Genomic DNA, 14,494 nt, shown 5'->3' on the forward strand with positions numbered 1-14,494 from the left:
TACGACAATTTCAAATACAAGAGAGTTAAGATTTAAAGGATGTCTTCCACAAATTAATTCATTCAACTCTCACATTTGAGAAGAGTGAAGGTGACCGTTTTCTCTGTGAAGCAATGACAACTCAACATCCACACACAGCATTTTTTACTTTTCAAAGCTGCGGATCTGCATTAACCTCACTTGTTGTATATGCCTGGTGTTGGGTATGTACAGCAAACACCATTTTCAGATCTCACAGATGGAAAAATTGAGATAGATGCCAAATGACTGTCACTGAGTTTCGGTTAGAGACTTGACTGGAACATGATTTCCTACTCCAAAACCTTTTTCTGTTAGTCCTTTCAGTCTGACAAGGGATGGGCAGCAAAAATTGAATAATAACAGCACAATTTCCTGAGTCCTTACTGTCTGCCAGGCACTGTGCTAATAAGCACTTTCATGGATTTCTCATTTTTCCTTAAACCCCAAGAGGTAAGAATCATTACTATTTTCACTTTCAAATGAGAAACTGAGGCTTAGAAGAGTTGGAGAACTCTCCAAAGGTCACAACGCTCAGAGCTGAGTTAAGTGCTGGAGACAGGATAAAAACCCACACACGTCTGGCTCCAAGCCTGTGAGCACTTCCATAGTTCAAAGAAGGAAAAAGTCTTTGTTTTATAGACTTTTTCTGGTATTAGCATATGAGCATATGAGTTCTTTATGCCATATCTGGGAACTACTGCAAACCAGCAGCATTAAATGTAAGGTCATCTGGCTCCTTTGCCTGTCTTTTCCTTATAAATTGAAGAAACTTTAAAAAAAAAAAAGAGGGGGGTGGGAATCTATAGCTAGACCAGCAAATTCCACATGCAACTTGGGAGAGTTAAACCAAAAAAAAAAGACACTCTGAAAGGTTTTATTTTGTTCATTCCATAAGAGAGGGCTAGAATAAAAAACTTAGATGGTAATTCAGTGAATAGCTCATTAAATAGAACAGATTGCAATTCACAGCAGCATAAGCCTGTTTGGGGGCTGCTAAAATAAACAGCTTCGTCTCCAAAGACACACAAGGAGGTGGTACGTGTGGCATCAAGGTGCCATTTCTGCAGGGCTGTGTGTGTGTGTGTTCTAACCCTCCTCCAGCCACATCCTCACTTTAAATGTTCATCTGTCTTCGGGAGCACTACCAAATCACTACCCTTCCAGGTGCCTCTCTCTCTCTCCGCAGGCAAGTCGCAAGCCTCCAAATGAGCGTGTGGATGCTACTCCTAATCTGCCCCTGACAGGCAGCGAGCTGCCCCTCGCTGATGGAAGGAGACAGTCATAAAAGAAGCTGCTATGAAGCCAACAGGAATCCCTCTTTTCTTAATAAGAGAGGACATGACTCAGAAACCCAGCAGGGGTCACAGTTACTGTCTGTAGTCATGGGCAGGAATTGCCCCACCATTGAGAAAAGGCCAATTTCCTTTTTTCTTCCAAAGCAAAGGGAGAGATAGGTATGTGGAGTTGGGGGAGGCACAAGCAACAGCAAAACAGAATCTTCCTCCAAGAGCTTCTGAAATAGGGCAGACTGTTAGAGAAGGATCCTAGGACTGCAGGTCACTTTCAGCAGGGGAAACAGAGGCTGGAGAATTAGTAAAAGGGATTTTTTTTGAGAATATACAGCTAACTGATAGCAGTTCTAATAAGAATCCAAGGATATCAGGCCAGAGTTTGCCCACAAAGGGAAAACTATGTGTTAGGCCACAGCCTTAACACATGAGCATGTGCCAGGTTTTTACAAACTATCTCATAATCTTCAAAATGACCCTCTAATAAAACTATCATGAAAACTAATACACATACACACACAGGGCAAGGCATTTCCCCAAAGAACAGAATTTATGTGTGGCAGAGCTGGGATTTAACCTTTGGCTGTATGACCCCTGGGTTCATGTTCCTTCTATGGTACCATGATGCCTCCATCACAGGTAGGCCATCCATTTCCAAATTCACTAAAAATAAGCAAACAAACAACTAGACTATTAGACGATTCATCTGAATTTTCACAACATATAAGCCAGCCTTGAGAGAACCAGGGCTTCTGTGAAGTTGGGAGACTGTGGACCCCACTGAGAGAGGACAGAGAGGATGAGAAAAGCAAAACAGAGTGCTCAAGGCTACACTGCAAGGTAAGAGTCAGAGGTGGGGGGCCAGAACTTCTCCTCCAATGGTAGGAAGGATGACTGTGATCGGGCAGGGCATGGGCAGGGAGGCAGGAGAGAGCGGGTGAAGGGGCATATGGCTAAATCTGCATCTAGGAAAGAGGCAAGCAGGACAGGGAAAAACACCATAGCATCCCCTGCCCCATACCTCTGGCTTCTACTGACTGTCAGCTGTGTTCTGCCAAGTTCATAGACTGAGAAGTTTGGGAACCACTGTTTCAAGAACAGCTGAGAGGAACTCTCAGCAGGACTCCCTTTTCTTAGGCTTGCCCAGGAGCTTCCAGCAGTTAGCAGAAGACTTGACAGCCCTCTCACACTTCCACTGTCTACACACCTACCAGTGCTTTACGATCACCAATCCCACTCATTCATTCCTGCGCTTTACCCCCTTTGTACAAATCCTTAAATGAGTTTCAAATGCTAAGGAAATAGTCAAAGTCTGTTTCAGACATCACGGCCTGTGGATACTGTTTCATTACAAGGAGTCCCTCTTTCTCTTTCCAGGATAAAGCCTGGGATGATTTAACTGTGGCAAAATTAGCATACAATTTGTAAGTCATTATGGTGCAAAGTATGTGGCGAGAACACTTTATTGAATAAACGTGCTGAGAATAATTTTCCTAGGAACTAAAAAAAGGAAAACCTCTCTTCAAGGCTCTCCTCCTTCTTTTAAAATCCCTGCCAGTATCTATATAATTATGTCTTACTTCTGACACTCAGAAGCCTGGCATTTCTGTACATTTAACCAACAGAAGCCAGAAGGAACCCATGAGAAGTCAGGATATCTTCCCAACAACAGGGACCTTGGCATTTTCTGGGCTTTTTTTTGCTTGGGGAGTCAGGTGAAATCTGCTGAGACAAGCACCCTGGGTATTTATAGATCACAGAGAACTGCTGCTCACTAGAAGAGTCTTAAGAATTACATGACCTTTAAAAGGTTAACCAGGAAGCCCAAGGGTATGTTCAGATACACTGTGGCCCTGAAGTCACATGGACACTGAATATAACGTGAAAGCATTGGGCGACTGCCCAAGACATGAAACTCTTTCCTAGTTACAGATTATTGTAGGTAATGCGACTTGAACTGAGTAGGTATACAATTATCAGTTTGTCCTGTAGACTCTTCTAAATAGGAGTATCTTTCTGTGTTTAATATAGCTACAGGTATGCCACAGAATTTACACAGTTGTAAAAAATATTTTTTTGATGATGGGGCTATTCAGAGAAAACAAAAATTAGGGTTAAAATGAGAGTTTAGATGTAATGTAGAAAACTCAGGACCCTCTATCTTCCTTAATACCCATGGACAAATATTAATTTTATTTCATGAGTAGTTGTCCTTCATTTACTGCATGTTAATCACTATGTAGGTCCTAAGAATATGATGAACAAGAGATTAGAGTCATAGAGACAGAGAGTAAACAAACATATAAAATAATTACAGGTTACGAAGAAGCACTGGCATGGGGACACTACTTTACATACGGGTGTCACTGAAAAGCTCTCTGAGGGGGTGACATTTAGGCTGAGACCTGAAAGTAGAAGGAGGCACCAGCGTGAGAAGAGGCAGGACAGGGGGAGAAGCAAATGCAAAGGCTATACAGCTGGAAGTTAACGCACAGCAGCAGGAGAGGAAGTGGGAGAAGTAGAGGGGACTCAGATCACACAAAATCTTGCAGCATTAGGGAAGGAAGAAAATCATGTGTGCAGAGAGGTGGTGGTAGAAACAGTGCTCACAGAGAAAAGAAAACTAAAGGTTCTCTGGCCACCTCTACAGGCCAGGACCTGTGGAAGCAGCTTTCACGTGTGTTATAGCTATGTCACCAAATTCCTAAATATGTAATTCCTCACAGACCCACAGGTTGGGACGTATACCTCAAAAACAAAACACCAGAAAGGAAGAAAATAAAGCTGGGGAAGTTAGGCTATTTGTCCGCAGTTGGAGAACCAGAAGAAGCCTGGCTCTAAAGCCCATGCTCCCCCCTCACACCTTCTGCCCTGGAGTATAACTTATCACTCGCCCCAAAACTTAACTTGGCTTCCCACTGCCCCTCCTTTGCTCCTGTTCGTCTCTAGTCTGGAAATGGCTTATATGTCTCCTCCTTTTAAGGTTCAGCTTGAATTCTGCCTCATCCACAAAACTGTCAGGGGTGACTCGAGGTGCAGATGGCTTCCCCTCTGCTCCTTGGATTCTTCCAGCCCTCAGCAGCAGCAGCAGTACTCCTGGGGCCCATTCTTCTTTTGACACTTCCACCTGTGTTCACCCCAGCCAGTGCCTAGCTTACTGCCTTGCACAGAGCAGGTGCCTGTCATCTGCCAAATGACTGGATTCTTTTCAGTGAATTTTGGTCAGCTGCAAACCATGGACACTTGCACCGCGCCCGTGGGAATCTGAAGTTTGCAGGGAAGATGGTGGCTCCGAGACACTAAAAATGTCAATACTTGATCCCCCTTCTCTTGGTCAATACCTGACCCTGTTATTTAAGGTGTTTTTTGTTGCAGACTTGGCAGAGTATATGAGATATTTATTCATTATGGATATGACAGTCAACGTTATCAAATGCCTGAGAAAAAACAATTCAGGTCAACAAATATTTGCTGAATTCCCAGTAGGTGTAGGACATCCAAGTTTAACGGGGGTGGGGTGGGGTGAGGCAACAAATCGTTTAAGAGAGACTTAAGAGAGTAGGCTGCATGAAGGAGAGATGAAATGAGGCGGTTTGTTCCAGGTCACTTCATACCTGTGAGGCGGCTTCATCTGGCAGGATGAGCCTGAGTGCTGGCAGAGAGCGCTGCTCACAAACACGTCCCTCCCCCCCGCACCCCGCCATGACTCTCCCAGCAACACTGAGGCTGCTGAGCACTAATAGCGTTGGAACGTTTGCCAGTGCCCAGCAAAACAGCCTTGGCATCAAGGAGACAGGTGTTTGTCAGGGAATGGCGGGGCCCTGCGCCTGTGCACACGGAAGCACCGTGAATGCTGGCGAGAGTGGCTGCAGCCATTACTCTCCGTCAGTGCTAATCAATTTCACACCCTCTTCAATGCTGGTAATAGATAATCTTGTAGGAAGCAGCCCAAGTTTCTTTTTTTTCTTTTTTTTTAACATCTTTATTGAAGTATAATTGCTTTACAATGGTGTGTTAGTTTCTGCTTTATAACAAAGTGAATCAGTTATACATATACATATGTTCCCATATCTCTTCCCTCTTGTGTCTCCCTCCCTCCCACCCTCCCTATCCCACCCCTCTAGGTGGTCACAAAGCACCGAGCTGATCTCCCTGTGCTATGCGGCTGCTTCCCACTAGCTATCTATTTTACGTTTGGTAGTGTATATATGTCCATGCCACTCTCTCACTTTGTCCCAGCTTACCCTTCCCCCTCCCCGTATCCTCAAGTCCATTCTGTAGTAGGTCTGTGTCTTTATTCCTGTCTCACCCCTAGGTTCTTCCTGACCTTTTTTTTTTTTTTCCTTAGATTCCTGCTCCCTGATGCCCAACAGCTTCATCTGGTCTCTCTCAAAAAACAAAACAAAAGAAAACAACATCCTCCCCCCCCCAAAAAAAACAAACAAAACCCAAAGTCTATTCCAGGTTCACCTCAGATGAAGCATCTGATGGTGCCAATGCTCTGGTCTGCTAGGACAACTCCTTCTGGGTTATCTGGTAAGGAGGATGCTCTTAGGAAAAGGACTGCCTGCCATACTTAAAAGTTACATGGGAATTCCAAAAGAAGCTAGGAAAATCTAACAACAGCAGTAGCTTTTACTTATTGAGCAAAGTAAATACATAGTTTATGCTTAGTCTTCATGATAGCACTGAAAGGGAGGTGTTATGGCCATTTTACAGATGAGAAAATCACAGCTCGGAGAGGTCAACTCATTTGCCCAAGGTCTCAGAGCTAGGAAGCAGCAGAGCTCAAATTCAAATCCAGGCTTGTCTGACCCCCTACCTCATGCGCACCTTTCTACTAGGCTGCTGCTGGCACTCCATGAAGACAGTCGCTGATCAACCTCTCATTGTGCTTTTAACCCATTTCATTTTCAAAAACTGGCAGTTACCAAAGTATGCTCACCTGAATCTGAGGGAAAACGTTAAGTTGGAGGGGATTTGAGAGACTGCCTTTGCTGATGCCACATTATGGCTAAGAATCTGGGGCTACACAAGGTGCAGTGACAAGGTGTGGCGAGAAAGTGATTGTGAGGTGCATGCCCGCACTAAAATCCTAGCCCTCGGACTCCCAGGTGCGCCTTCAAGCAGCCCTAAAAATCTCCTTCAGCAGATAACTTGGGGAATTCCGTCAGCAGGAGTTCTAATTGTCCCATGGCTGTTTCCCTACAAAAGTCTAGGGAAAGTTCAATTTGTTTCTGATTATCATTCAGTCAAAGATGAAGAATATATACTTTGGCACTTTAACAATCACTAAGTGTCGACCATGTACAAGTTACTGTGAATGGAGGAAAAAAGGGAAGAGGAAAGTTTAATCAAAGAATAAAACAAAGGGGGTGAGGTGTGTGGAATGAAGGGACTGTGTGTGGAACATGTTGGTATCTGAAGTCCAGCCTCAGAATTCAGAGTCTCTGCCATTTACCCTGTAATAGTATCACCACATTAAAGAAGAAATTCCCAATCAATTCAATCAATCAACAAACATCTGAGGACTTACTAGGTTTAGAGAGCACAGGGAAATCACAAGAATGATACATACGGTTACCTACCTACTGGTATTCATAAATGAAGGTATAGTTTGTGAAAGGGAATGGGTGGCTTAGAAGGGCACAGACAACAAGGTCACTGTTTTCCCCAAGCTCTAGTCTCTCACCCTGGCCTGAGGCACAACTTGAGGGAAGATGCTAGTGTAATTCCCAATGTACACAGCTCTGCCTCATGGCTGGCCTGCCCCAACACAGACGGGAGGGGTGCTGAAGCAGGCTCTCCCACCAGTGAGGCTCAAAAGCCTCCAGTGTGTCTTTAAGGCAAGAAGAGTGAAAAGAAAATAGAGTGATATAGCAAATCCAGATCACGAAGAAAATGGGCTCTACTACAGACTTTGAAAAAAGCAAAAAAAAGGATCATTGTGCAACATGACCATAGACTGAGGGTACTTCCCTGGTGGTTCAGTGGTTAAGAATCTGCCTGCCAATGCAGGGGACATGGGTTTGATCCCTGGTCCAGGAAGATCCCACATGCCATAGAGCAACTAAGCCCGTGCACCACAACTACTGAGCCTGTGCTCTAGAGCCCACGAGCCACAACTACTGAGCCTGTGTGCCACAACCACTGAGCCCGAGCGCCCTAGAGCCCACGTGCTGCAACTACTGAGCCCACGTGCTGCAACTACTGAAGCCCGTGCTCCTCCACAAGAGAAGCCACCGCAATGAGAAGCCCGCGCACCACAACGAAGAGTAGCCCCTGCTCGCCGCAAGTAGAGAAAGCCCACACGCAGCAACAAAGACCCAACGCAGCCAAAAACAAAAAGAGAGAATACAAATCAGACATTAACCAATATGAAAACCTGCCCCGATTAAAGGGACAGATGAGAAATCAACTGAGGACAGAGATAGCAGAGAACAAAATAGAAGCAGATGAAAAATACAGGAGGTAGGGTAACACCCTAGGTAAGTATGGCTTGTCAAGAAAAAACATCTAGCAGGTTTCATCTCCCTCAGCAACCACCTCATCAGACAATGCGGCTCAGTCACTCTGACCTGGTTTGCAGGCCGTGCTGCAGAGCTTTGAGCTCCCTTCTCTAGGTCTCCAGGTTTCATCCGCAAATGCGGGAACTGTATTCAATGACCTCACAGTTTCCTTCCAGTGCCTCCCTATGACTACAGAAGCCAGCAAGTGTGTGTGCCAAGACACACTCTGCCACTGTGGTACCACGTCACAGCACTGTGCTTTGGTCAGATTTTCGAAGAGAAGCTCTTATCAAGGGTACTTGTGCTACCACCCAGACTCCCAGGTCAGACCGGGATCAATTGTACACATCCATCCTCTTCAGGGACTTCACTCCTGTTAAAAGGGCAGTTATAACCACTGGCGGACTGTCATCTGCTCAGCTCTTACGACATGTTAGGTGGCACACAAAAGTAGATGGCACCTTTGCCCTTGCCTGTCCTGTGGGGAGATACGAGGTGCACAAGGGACCCAATGGAGTGCAAGTCAATAGCTGGCAAAAGACAGGCAGGGATACATACGTGTTTTTCCCCTTCAATCTTCTTGTCGGCCACCTGCATTGCATCCAGATATTTAAAATGCAATTCCATCAGCCTGTCAACCTGAAAGAGAGATACTTCACAGGCATGAGTGAGAAAGAAAGAGTATACCAAGGCAAGAGAACACGGGAGCTCCTATTCGTCTTACTGTCACTCCCCACAAAGGGAGAGCCACTCTACCACTTCTCACTCTGGATATGAGCTTTGCTGTGGAACACATCAGGAAGGGATCAAACGGCTCGGGCAGAACAAAGCAAACACTTAGCATGGATGCAGTTTGAACACAGGCCATTCCCGAAGGACACTATGCATTCCCAGCCCTTCTAGGTCTCCCCTGAATTCACGTTGTTAAAAACAAACAAATAAATAAAAATTCAAGTCCCATCTTGCACAGAGAAGAAGCATGAAGTTACATACTTGATATTCACTTAGAACTATACAGAAATTTCTTTTTTCAAACTGAAACCTTTCATGTTCAGATTCTGCCCCAGAGCTGATCTTTTTTTAAAAACGGTCTAAGTAAAATCTCTTTAGTTGCTTTTCAGTCAGAAGAGAGTGCAAGAAAAACTCCTTCACAACTTAAAAAAAGCCCCTGACTTTTGCTTAGCAATAACCTAAAAATCAGTTTCAAACTTAGCAAAAGTCATGCTTCAAACATGGCCTGAGGAATACTGAGTGGGCTTGAAAGTTTCATTTTTTTCCCTAAGACTTCCAAAAGATTAAAGGAACACTGTGAAGCCAGCCTAAACTTCTAACCTCTCTTTTTACTGGGTTGGCACCACTATGGTTCTTGGCAACCCTGGTATTTACCCAGGAGCTTGTATTGATTAATAGTAGATGTTGCTTCAACACAGCATCAGACAGTCAGGAAGACTGTGCCCAATCCTTCCCTGGTTAACAATGATGACCCTAAGATCTTATATATTTCAGTTTACAAAGTATTCTCATATCCACTATTTCCTTAAACATTAGGAAAACCTGATAAGGCAGGCAGGGAAGATAGAGAGCAGCCCTAATTTTAAAGATGAGGAAGCTGATGCACAGACATTAGATAATGTCACCAGGGTGACATGATTGCTAAGATGTTCTGTGTCCTAACCCAATGGCCTCTTCTTCCTTTTTTTTCTTTTTTTGCAAACAACAATTGCACTTATTTGTATTACTTACATGGTAACAAATGGTTTCATTGCATATTAAGAATTTTTAAAGCACTGACCTAATCTTTTCCTCCTCATCTTAATGATCCATAATGGTACACTGTTGCGTACAGAAATGGTTTCAAAATACTTGGGGTCAAGGGTGATGCATTAGGAGATGAGAGGCAGAAAAACCTTTGAGATCCAAACCAATGGAGCCCAGATGCTGGAGAAGATATTTTAGGGCAGGAACACTTAACCCAGCACTCCTCAGATCGCATCAGGGAGATAGTGATTCTATTCCCGCTGGTCCCAGTCCCATCTTTACAGTCCAACAAGCACCCACCTTCTCACTGTCATTTTCAGTGAATTTATTCAGAAGCCGGGTCCGCTGCTGCCCTCTCAGGTTCCGCAGGAGGGAAGCCAGGATCGAACAGACATGCTCTGTGTTGGGAAGGAGAAAAGAGAACATGCTGTGATCAGAGCAGTAATTATTACCTCTCTTCAAGCCTGGTCTGGTTCTATTGAAGGAGGAATAAGTAGGTCTTCCCTGACTGCTGCTATTGCTTAATAAGACAAGAACCTAAATTGTGTCAATGGAAAACTGAACTGATTTTCACATACGGTGCAAGAAACATATTCAAAAGGGATTATATCCCCAAAGACAACTTGAGCAAGTGAATCAAAACTAAGTTAGAATTTCTGTTCTGCCTATAATTAATTGAGTTTTATTGTCTGCAATAGAACCTCAAACGAATCCCCCCATTTACAGAAATAACCGGTAAATAGAGTATGAATACTAACCATGAGGTGAGCACATAACGAACAAATAAGACATGTTCTACCATATTCTCAAATTACCTTATAACTTCCCCAGGTAAATATCTGAGAATTAAATAAGAAATACGAAAGGGTCCCAGTGCTATCACTTACATTCTGGTGCACCTAAAATCCCTACCTCAAGTTTAAAGACAGCAGGACAGTAAGGACTTCAAAAGGATAACAATGTTTTTTCAGTCCACATAACCTATAGGCTTCTATTATGAGATACTATTCTTCTAGCCAGGGAAGAAAAGGGTAATTGAAGGGTATATCATAGGCTTCAGCTGTAAAGAGGTTCTTTTCTTTAAAAAGGATTTTTAAAAACCAAGGATAATGACGTTGAAAAGGAGATGGCAGAGTAAAGTTTGTTTTGAAATAAAATGCTCACAGTGTGGGCAACAAATATTCTGTTTGAAAACTGACTGAACATCTTCATATGCCAAAGTTTGAGTTCTCAAAAAGTCATTTTCCTCACTTATATCAGAGAAGCATTCCTCACTACTTCATTTCCCCAATCTCTTAATGCTAGAGTTATTCAGTCTTTAGACTTCTATTTCTACCTCCTACTCCTTCTTCTATCTACTTTCACCTCCCTGGGGATCTCATCTAGTCCCACAGCTTTAAAGACCATTTACGTGCTGACAACTCCCAAACTTGTGTCTATAGGCCAGTCCTGTTTTCTGAACACAGGCTCATGAATTCACCTGTCTACCCGCTCTCTCCACTTGGTTGTCTAGCAGGACTGAACATGGTTTTGGAACCAAGCTCCTGACCTCCCTCCTCAGGCCTGTCCCCAGTTTGTTCCACTGAGTTAATGGCAACAAGGTCCTCCAGTTTCTCAAGCCAAAAACAGTGGCGATATCCTTGATTCTCTTCTTTCTCACGTGTCCCACAGAAACCTTATCAGCTGTAGTTTCAAATTACACCCAGGACTCCATGTCTTCTTACTGCTACCCCCACTGCCATTACACTGGTCCACAGCACCATCACCTCTTGCTTGGAATACTCAGCAGCCTGCTTGTGGGGCTCTCTGCTTCCAGCCTTGCTGGCTTTGGCCTGATCTCCATAGAGCAGTCAGAATGATCCTTTAGGTTAAAACCTAAGTCAGACCCTATCATTCTTCTGTGTAAAACCCTCTAATGGCTCCCCACTCACTCAGACTAAATGCTGTTTCTAACGTCAGACAGGCTTCTGCCCTGGGGCCTCTGTACTTACTGTTTTCCTTGCCTGAGATGCTCCTCACCAGACTATCTGCATGGCTCAATCCTCAAATCTAGCTTTACTCAACTGTCATCTTCTCAATGAGGCTTTTTCTTGACCACACTATTTAAAAATGCAGTGCTCCAACACCACCGATTTCCAAGTCTTAACTGCTTTATTTTTCTCTTCAGCATGCATTATCTTCTAAAGTACTGTATAATTAATTATTTGTTTTGTTCACTGCCACCCTTCAATTAGAATATAAGCTCCTTGAAGGAAGGGATTTTAGTCTGCTTTGTTCATTGGTATATCCCTGGTCCCACAACAATGTCTAGCACATAGTAGGTGCTTTAGAAATACCTGCTGAACAAATGGGAAGAAAGCAGGCTCTCAATACAAGTTTTTGGTGGTGGTGGTGGTGGTGGTGGGACCAGACAAACAAATCACTCTTGAACTCTGGGTATTTTTCAAATGCCTTTGAATAGCTTTCACCTTTTGTATATAGTGCCTATCCCAAGTTCAGAGTAATAGCACCCTTGCATTGGTAATATGCTCTCAAACCATCAGTTACAAAACGGTCCTTAAAGATATTTTGCATTTGGGAGTAAGTGGATGACTTTTTCTTAGGGAGCCATCAGTTTGAATAAAATATCTCTAGTCAGTAGATTCACTTTTTTAAGTATAAATTTTTTCTTAAAATATGCTGTGGAGAGAGGTATTATACCTTCTCAAGACCCCAAGTTCTCCCCAATATCTTTCTTCTAACTTCCGATGTAAAGCTGGGATTGAGCTGATATAAGCTCCACCTTGATAAAAAGGAAGGGGCACGGAACAGGAGTAGGGTGAGATGAGGGCAGAAAGTGGCGAGTGGACAGCATAGGACCTGTCTTCACAGGAAGGCAAAAACCATCATGAACCTAGGGTAAGGAACCAAGACAGCTCAGCTCAGGGTGACAAAGTATAATAAGAAGGGACGTCTTTGGAGGCTCACATCAGGCAAAAACAACAAAAAAAACAAACTTCTGTGTATGTCAAGGAGAGAAGATTAGAGGAAGGAAGAGTGGGGGACATAATCAGTTCTGCAATCTTGGGCCAAGCAACTGGATGTGGCTCTGATCTCTTCAAGCTGGTGAACAGGCCATAAAAAATGCAGTGAATTTTAACAAGCTTAGTTTTGAAACTTTGAAATTACTCAGCATGACAACTGCTAACAACTTCCATGTATATATATGACAATCTGACAACCACAGAGGAAGAAAAAAAAAATCAGCCAGAGAGCTCTCATAGATTATCTAGGCCAATCTCTTATTGTACCTACCGAAAAACCAAGGCCCAGAGAGAAGTGACTTGTCCACACAGCTAACTGGTGAAAGAGGTAGAGCCCAAATTTCAGATTACTCACTCAATCATTCACTGACCGCTTACCTCTGTGCCTGGCAAGCACTTGGTTATCAGGGCCTCTAAACAACATAGTATCCCTAACCTTAAGGAGCTCTGTGTTTAGTGGGGAAAACAAAACAATAATTACAGTGCAGTGTGACAAGTTCCATCACTGAGGTAGGCAGAGGGGATCTGGGGAGCACAGACAAGGTATAGCTGACCTAGAGGAATTCCCACTGGAGCTAACAAACAACTGAAAATCTTAAAACAAAACGAAACTAAAAAGCCATGGCTGACAACTAGATAGAGAAGATAAAGCACTCCAGGCAGAAGGAACAATATATGCAAAGGCCGGTTTGGATGGCGTATCACACACACATGCAGGAGGAGAGGCCAGTCAGGTGGGGAAAGGCTGGAGGAAAAAGCGACAAGGTTCCACCAATGAATTTTAAGCTGTAGACAGATAAGACTAGATATGAGTTTAGACCAATCCTTGGCTGCTAGATTCCTTTTAGAGATCAAGATAATGTTTCTCTTTCCTGATAAATTTTTTGTGCTTTTTACCTGAGTTACCTCTTTGCCTTGGCTGTTAAGAAGCTCAAAGGTGAGTCCATGCTCAAGCACAGGAGTCAATTTCTTTTACTACTTTATTATTGACTCTCTCCATCCTCCACCAATGGATTTTAAAATAAAAGGAATGGATGCATATGGTAAAAACCAAACTATACAAAAAGATATGAATGTCCTCAACAAATATTTATTGAGCATGTACTAATATTTTTCTTTTCCCATACTCCTCTCACTACCCTGTTCATCTCTCCCAAAGGACAAAAAACTACTAGTATCTTGTGTACACCTACAGGAGGGGAAAAAAATATATATACATACATACACACATGTATGTATATATACATACATGTGTGTAAATATACACACACATATATTCTCTACTATATTTTTCCATATCAGCACATATTTTTTTTTAATGGCTGTCAGGAATTCCACTGAACTTATTTATCATAATTTAACTAATGCCCCAGTCATGGATATTAGGTGGGTTCCAGTTTTGGGTTGTTTGTTGTTTTTGCTATTGGAAACAATGCTGCAATGAACGTCCACATACACGTATTCTGGCACGTATACCTTTATTTCTGGCATGGATACACTTTTGCACATATATTCTTATGGCAAATTCCTAGAAGTGGAAGTGGTGAGTCAAAAGCTATTGACATATAAAATGTTGAAAGACAATGACAAATTGTCTTCCAAGAAGGTTGTACCAATTAACTTCCACTCTCAGTATGTGTATGTGTGTGTATCTATGTGTTTTGTACATACAAAAAGCTTTGATGATTACTTTTTACATGTGGGAAGCATGTAACTTAGTAGGAAAAGCTTACATTTTGGAGTCAGACAACATAGGTTCAAATCTAAGCTCCTACCACTTGCTTAAGGGCATGTCCTTAAGTAAATTAACCAGAATGTGCTGGGAAATACCTACATGCACATACACGTATATCATACATACACACTGAGAGTGGAAGTATAATTTTACATACAT

General features: G+C 43.0%; 1 protein-coding gene across 1 annotated transcript in view; it reads right to left on the bottom strand.

The window, feature by feature from the left end:
• Positions 1-14,494, bottom strand: part of CTNNBL1 (catenin beta like 1) — a 170,210-nt gene that overhangs the window by 24,519 nt on the left and 131,197 nt on the right. The window contains exons 12-13 of the mRNA XM_049699992.1: positions 9,878-9,975; positions 8,378-8,458 (exon numbers count right to left, since the gene is read on the bottom strand). Coding sequence (XP_049555949.1) covers positions 8,378-8,458; positions 9,878-9,975 — 179 coding nt within the window. The remainder of the gene's footprint in view (positions 1-8,377; positions 8,459-9,877; positions 9,976-14,494) is intronic.

This window comes from Orcinus orca, chromosome 16 (genome assembly GCF_937001465.1).
Source record: "Orcinus orca chromosome 16, mOrcOrc1.1, whole genome shotgun sequence".
Classification (NCBI taxonomy): Eukaryota; Metazoa; Chordata; class Mammalia; order Artiodactyla; family Delphinidae; genus Orcinus; species Orcinus orca.